At 35.7% G+C, this 7,867-nt stretch overlaps 1 protein-coding gene and 1 pseudogene across 1 annotated transcript; one reads left to right on the top strand and one right to left on the bottom strand.

Moving 5' to 3' along the window:
- Positions 1-3,385: 3,385 nt before the first annotated feature.
- LOC113499462 (cathepsin B-like cysteine proteinase 3) lies at positions 3,386-4,637 on the top strand. The gene has a single exon (XM_026879947.1). The coding sequence runs from the start codon at positions 3,434-3,436 to the stop codon at positions 4,385-4,387; it is 954 nt and encodes a 317-aa protein (XP_026735748.1). The 5' UTR covers positions 3,386-3,433; the 3' UTR covers positions 4,388-4,637.
- Positions 4,638-5,695: 1,058 nt separating this feature from the next.
- On the bottom strand, positions 5,696-6,871 carry LOC113499382 (annotated as a pseudogene).
- Between the last annotated feature and the right edge of the window lie 996 nt (positions 6,872-7,867).

Here is a 7,867-nt window from a genome sequence, read left to right as displayed (position 1 = left end):
ACAAAGAGCAAGCGAACATCGATCACGACGGGTTGGCAGACATCAAATAAATGTCCGACACACATTACATTTTTCACGTAAACATTGACAGATTGTCGATAGAACCAAATGTTGTGTGATTCTGGATAAGAATGCAGTTATAAATTACAAACAGGGTTATTTGTCAATTTGGTATAGGGGTTAGGAGTAAAAAGAAAGAGTTAATAGTTTGTCAGTATTAAAGGAAATTAAATGGTTAAAAATAATCAGGTCACGAATCTCGTAGAAATCGGTGTACACTGTGTCCACAGGAAAAGAAATAACGGCTGGATTGAGAAATACTATTATTTAGTCGGTAGAAAAATATATAATAATAATGTTTATCTTGAAGAAGAAATCATTTTTGCTGAATATAATAGCTTGATCGGTCATCAAATCATGTTTTGCTTTTATTGATGATGATGATTTGCTGGTTCAATTTTATAAAAAGGAAATGAATAATATTTGTCATGTATTAGGGCCATTCAAGTCAGTTTTCATTTCTAAGTGCTCCCACACATACGTAAGGTGCATCCGACAGAACCCTTTTCACCGTACAATTCCGTTGCCAATCGTAAATTTATCTCAGGGGCTATTAGTTCGATAAAATTCAACTAAAACGATAAATAAAACCGACTTTGACGGATAGCCCGTTTCCCCCACAAAGAATAGCCGGACCTAGATAATTTTGCTGTTGCAAAAACCTTGCAACTGGAAACTGAACTTTATTCTTGTCAAGTTAAAGTCGAAAGTTAAAATTTTGGGCACGTGAAGAAAAGTTTGCAAAATTTTTGTATCTATGTCACATGGGAATGTTTTGTCCGAAACTAAACTTATTTACCGTCGAAGACTGAATAAAACATTAGCAGAAGAAAGATGTACACAAATCGAATTGAGACAGAATGATTCATTTTGTTTGTAGTAATAGTAATGAGATATCTGATCGACGTGTGTAATGGGGCACAATACAAAAAAACAAATAAACGGCTTGAACAAAATATACAACAAGACAGCTTATTCACAGTAACATAGAACTCAGTTTTGAAAATATCTGCAATAAAGACATCATGAACCAAATGCAGGCATCTTAAATCCAAAAATTTTCATTATCAGGTACATAGATAAAAACAACCACTACCTCAATTTAAAAACCCTTTAAAGGGATGGGATGAAGTTTCAAAAGCACAAATATGTCAGGAAACCCTTTTAAAGCAGACTTAGTCCCCGCGCACAGGGAAGCGAGGATATGAATCAAAACGAATATTAGTCTTTGTGACCGAAGCAGATTTGTAATTGGTATGTCTACGATTTTTTACTTTTTGTCCTGAAACGCTTAAGCCCCAGGCTATCGGAGGGGTAAAACAAATATTATGGTAGCTCTGTGTATGTGTACTCTAAGCACAAATAACCTGCGCCTACTATTATTCACAAAAAGGTTATGATTGTTTTTCTCCTTTATTTGTGTTTCAGTAAATTGAAGGACTGAAATACCATTACGTGAATTATTTGAATCTTCGAACTCCACATTCATTTATGAATAGAAGATAATATAATCCAGAAACCTCACATAACTAAAATAGTTTTAGGAAAAATAAGTCGTACGTAAGCCAAGAATTTGCATTAAATTCTAAAGGAACTCCCGTAATGCTTTCAGAAAGTTTGATATAAACACGAGCGTAAAACAAACGCGTCATAAACAATATTAAATCCTATGAGTTCCAAGTTCCATAGCACTGGATAGTCCAAGTATATTAATGTCGCAAGTTCCAGACGTACGGTATCCGACTTTTGCATTTCCTTGTTTTAGCTGATTTAAGAAATTTTTGAGCTGGCATTTACGGTGTACTGATAATGTATTTTGGTTGATTTTCTTTTGTTCCTTGATACTTAGAATTCTGTACTTAATGTCGAATGACCATGGTAAGTGGGTGCCCACTAATTTTTTTGTCTTTTTTGTGTACTAAAATATCAGTATTGTATAAAATTATTTCATCATGACTTGTCATCGAACGATCGGTTGAATAGTGAAATACATTCAATAAAAGACGTAATGAGACAACCCCAATAACACAGTTTAAATCACACATCACACATCACACAGCGCTAGGTCAAGTATTTTTTTATCGAAAAATACCACATCCAAAATTAAATTTTTCTTCATCCTCGTAGATTCCAAGTTAAAACATGTCTCTAAAATCGAAGGTACATTTCGATGGAGTCACGGAGTGTATGGGAAATGTATGATTTATGGCTCATATGCATTTCGTCGCCTTGTACTAACTTGATTCGACAAGTTTCCTGATATGCGACTCCGATGTTATTCCTTTGCCCGTTGCTTGCAAAGTTAAAATTTAATTTGAAATGTTTGATTTTTAAAAATAAAAAGGCTTTCATGTATTTTTGTAACCTTAAAACCAGCTAACCAACAGTGTAGACCCTTAAGAAGATATCGGAACGAATTCGACTCTAAAGGCTTTCGTCTTAGACCGAGATAAATGGAAAGAGGGATGAGGGGCCTTTGTCCTGCAGTGGGACACAAAAGGCTGATAATAAAGCTATACTTGTTTATAACAGGCAACATCACACCTGCTACTCATATCATACGATAATTATATAAGATTGTTAATTGGCTAAGTGTCTGATTGCTTTTGAGTTGGCACTGGCGAAACGATTTTTAAACTCCTGTAGTTTATGATATCTCTAAGTAATTGCATGACTGACAGTAATCTGTATATAATTCGAATACAACCAGATTAACATGCTTCGTAATATCTTATAAATAAACTGTACACGTCGTAATATCAAAAGCGATCACGTGTGGACATTAAAATTTGGAATCGCTTGCAGTAAACGTTACGGTAATAACATGCCTCAGTTAGGATATAGTTTTATGTGCTATAACTGTTTAACACATTATGATCGCTTTTATAAGTCGTTTTATGCACATGAATAAATTTAACCACTTAGGTGCCATTAAAATAAAGTTTTTGAATGTTTTAGACATGAAATCGCTCCTATTTTCGTAGGAATATAGCTTTTTTACAAGCCTGAGACCTGAGAGTTTTTTTTTAATAAAAAGCTGGCGCTGCTGGGCAAAGGCCTCCCCCAAACCCTTAATCGATTGTAGATACGGTGTTGACAAAATATAGGTCACGTGTAGACAAAGCTGAAGAAGTCACGTGAGGCAGTTCTAAATAACATGAACACTTGAGCAAAATATGCACCCCACTTATATCAAGTAAATTCCTTAATTAACGACATCCTTATCTAAACACATGTTTTGTTACATTGTTGTATGTCCTGATATTATTTCTTACCTATTTTCTGGCATACCATTCGTTTCTTCATTTCAAAATATCATATATATGCAGACAATTCCAATGAGGAGCCCAAACACGTTTTGCTGTAAATGACTATGAAGGTCAATCTTGGGACCATATTTTTAACCATGTTAGGAGGTGCTTTCGGTACTTTTGATAAAGAACTGCACGCAAAATACCTGAATATGCCAAGGTCTGAATTTGTAGAATACTTCAACAATCAAAACAACTCGTGGAAAATAGGTCAGTACAGCTTGAATATCACCTTCACGCCGATGGACTATCAGGTACCACCTGATTTCAATAAAAATTATACCCTACCATCGTTACGGTCTTTTGAAAGAATAGACCTTCCCATTCAATTCGACGCAAGGATAAAATGGCCTCATTGTCGAACTATCGGCGAAATCTACAATCAATTTGATTGTGACTCATGCTGGGCTCACGGTGCCGCTAACACCGCTTCTGATAGGATATGCATTCACGCACATAAACAAGCAGTCCTCTCTGAACAAGATCTGGAATGCGCACATCCCAACGCCACTATTTGTCACAAAGGCTCAGCTTGGGAAGGATTTCAGTTTTGGAAAGCTAATGGCTTGGTTACAAGAAACTGTAAACCATATCATCCTGAAAACCTGCACCAACGTAAATGTTCTCAGATCTGCGAGCGTGACAACAACAGACGCAGATATTTGGAAGATAAACATTATGCTGAAATTGTTTACCAGATCGATCCCCGCAACGTAAACGAAATTAAAAAAGAATTGTTCTTTATGGGTCCTATAGAGGCGACTATATATATTTATCAGGACTTTTATGATTTAAAAAATGGGTATACAGGAGGGATATACGAACATAAATTTGGTAAACATCTATATCTACATAGTGTTCGTATCATTGGCTATGGTGTTGAAAATGGAATCGAATTTTGGTTAGTCGCAAACAGTTGGGGCAGGAGTTTTGGTGAAAATGGATTTTTTAGGATTAAAATTTTTCAAGAGTATATGTTTCGTAGTATGAGTTCTGGGCTACCGCGGAAGGTGTAAAGGATGATAGGTATATTAGTGACTCAAAGTACTAGGTTAATATAAATAAATTAATACTTGTATCCTTACATGTTTACTTTTCACTCCTACATAAATTGGAATATGTTTAATTTTTTTTCACTTCACCTTTTGATCAATTAATTCGTACAATACCAAACACCAAATAATTGGTTACTTTTTAACAGGCTTTTATTTTCCATCAAATATATTTGTATCATCATTGGCCTAGCCTTTTCCCAACTATGTTGGGGTCGGCTCTTTGTCTGAAATCAAATTAATTTTGCAAGTTAAGACAAATGGGTTAAATGAAATCGTAAGTAGAATAAACCCAAGTTCGTAATTCGATTGAGCATGCAGACGAATGTTGTGTGACAATGCAATATTTTGTTCAAATTGAGCTGATCTTATGTTAGTTTTGAAAGCTGGTCATAGGAACTAAGCTTTTAAATGATTTTGCCAAGTTTCCTCACGGTGTTTTAGTGAGGAAACCTGCAAACTTCCTTCCAAACTTAAGATTTTTCAGGGCGCGTTAAACTCTGACACCCGGAAAAAATAACTTAAACTATAATAACTAATTTTTAATTATTAATCTGAGATGAATCAAATACCCTCATGAAAATAAAGTTCAGCTTTATCCTCATTTCAATAGTTCTCCAAAAGTATAGAATTATGTATTTAGTGGAAAACAATAATTCCACTCAAATAGAAACTTAAGCGGTAAAAATCATCCCCATTTTTCGTAAATTCTTAACTCTGCCTTTTTTTTCCCTGAGCTCACTGCAGAACTAATATGCAAAACATCATTATCATCGTAGCCTTTCATCTTTTAAATATATCGGGGTCGGCTTTGAGTATAACCGCACGGTGCTGACTATCAACATAACAGATGATCACCCATCCATGGGCAGACCGTATTAAGCGAAGCCTAACCTGTGATCGAACAACTTGGGTAGTTATTGCTTATCTACTAATTCATCTTTATGCATTTTTTTTTCTTTTAACAACTACTTCTGCATTTAGGATACCTAATACCTCATACCTCAGAGGGTACCACAAATCACATGAGCAAAGACACCCAGACTCAGAACACTGGACAAGCATTCGTGGATGACACAGATGTTTGTCCTACGCGGGGATCGAACCCACGACGCGTCGCGTTCAGTGCGTTTGGTATGGTTACCTCGAGCACTCGGCTATCCGTACAGTCAAATAAAAATATGAACCAATTAAATACAATCTGTTTATGAACATGAAACGAATTAATGAGGAATAAGCGGTTTTTAAGCTGTCTCTACTCAATTAAATTACAATATTTATTATTCCACTTTTTATTTGATATTTTTGCCGACATCAAAAATGTGCGGTCGTCCGTTAACACTTGGACCGCCTTCTTAAAGAACAATTACAGCATAAAGTTTTACAAGAAAACGTAAAAAAAAAGATATAATCTGCAAATCAAAACAATATATTTCAAGATTCAAATGTAAAGGAAGAACAAGGAATTTAATTTTTAGGTAGACCAGTCACCATCTGTTGCTCGAAGCCTAAGTCAGGATCGAAAGCCTTTATTTTTACCAAACCGTGATCGCCCCACTTTTCTCCCCAACTATTAGCTACCAACCAATAATTTTCCCCTTTTTCCACACCATAGCCTATAACCCTGACACTATGTCCTCCTTCGATTTCACCGTACTTGTGACTATAAACTCCAGAGTCGTATTTTTGGAAATCTTCATACACCATAAAAGTTGCTTGGATAGGGCCGTTATGAAAAAGTTCAGCTTTAATTTCTTCAGTTCGATTAGCCAACGAGTAGAACTTCTCAGCATAATGTTTGTCATTATAATACTCCTTCTTGGTACTAGCCAGGCATTTCTCCTTACATTCATTATTTAATAGTTTTTTGACATCATATGGTTTACATTCGTATGAGACTAGACCAGCAAGTTGCCAGAATACAAAGCCATCTGAGGGTATCCCTCCTTCGCAGACATCTGATTTCAAACACGACAATTCTTGTTCGGAAAGTCTTACGTGGACATTTTTGTGGATGCAAGTTCTGTCCGACGCGGTGTCGACGGAGCCAAAGGTCCAGCATGAGCCGCATGGCCCTTGGTTGTTAATTGCTTTGATCGTTTCACATTGGGGCCACTTTTCTCTAGCATCAAAGTTTTGAGGCAAATCGTTGAGTAATTCAGGAGCGTGCTCTTGTTCTGGAACGTTCTCTCTAAAATGCGGGTCAAGTTTTGCACAAGGTTTAAAATCTATTTGATCGTCGTCGTGCTCCCTCATCTTCCATGAGTAGCCCTGGCTATTGAAGTACTCGACGAATTCCGATGACTTCATGGATTTAAACTTGGCGTGAAGCTCGGGTTCGAAGGAACTTGAGGCGATTCCTAGCACTGCTAGCAGCACTGCGACACGTAACTTTGCCATTGTTACTACTTGTAATGACTGGTTTATGAAATCAACCACCAACGAGTATTTATAATACCTTTTATCTAAAGTATTTTGCTATTTTGAAATTTATGGCAGTATTCTATAAATTCATAACTAAGTCATTCAAAAAACTATTTGTATTACGTGAATATTTGTCTTTTATCAGCTGTGAAACGATAAATAGTAGCATAAATGCATAGAATACTTCATATTACAACTCACGTAAGTTTCATAGCTCGACCCATTTACAATTCATAGTTTAAATTCTTTATAGTAAACATTGCAGAAGGTTTCCGTACCCTCAGGGTAAAAGTAAACTCCTGGTATTAAGGCTCCGCTCTTTTGCCCGTCTGTAAATCTGTTACCGCTGTAACAACAAATAAGAAACAGATTTCTAGGTTAAGCAACCCTATTGGTACGGTCATAAAATTGATGGAAGTTTTTTATTTGTAATTTCGTATTCTTTATCCTAGTTTTACAGGTCCGCCAGTATCACGACACCAACTAGCACTTACAAAACCGGACCATTTTTTTAGATTTCACTACAGTATCTTAGTTCAAATGTACCTTATTATCTCAGACTTATTTCTCCCATACGTAAGGCTTTATAAACCCTTAACTAAATACAGTGTAATCCAGTTATGTTCGAACCTAATTCCTTTATGATTGCTCATAAAGTAGTAACAATAAAGTTAGTTACTCCTGTAATTACAACTAAGATTACTACATTTATGAATGTCTTCGGTTTATGATTGATACCGCGGCTTAGTTTGTGGGTTAAACCAGTTTTATGATCGAAATTAATGTGGTAATTATATGAGTTAGTGTTTTCTGTTCTTATGACTTTCATTGTTTGGTTAATTATAGGAGGAGGTTATAGAAATATTTAGACGGTTACTTGAAGGATGGAAACGTAACTAATGGAGACAATTGATGGATGGAATGGAAAAGAATGAGGAGACACAGCAGTAAGAGAACGATTAAAATAAAAAGAAACAGTTCATATTACAAGGTATTTAAATTCTATACTTCTTTTTCTCT

Source organism: Trichoplusia ni, chromosome 12 (assembly GCF_003590095.1).
Source record: "Trichoplusia ni isolate ovarian cell line Hi5 chromosome 12, tn1, whole genome shotgun sequence".
Lineage (NCBI taxonomy): Eukaryota > Metazoa > Arthropoda > Insecta > Lepidoptera > Noctuidae > Trichoplusia > Trichoplusia ni.
The sequence above is the reverse complement of the archived record's forward strand: the minus strand, read 5'-3'. Positions and strand labels throughout refer to the sequence as shown.

Excerpts from the sequence above, each read along its gene's own strand:
- LOC113499462 (XM_026879947.1), top strand. The coding sequence starts at position 3,434 with ATGAAGGTCAATCTTGGGACCATATTTTTAACCATGTTAGGAGGTGCT.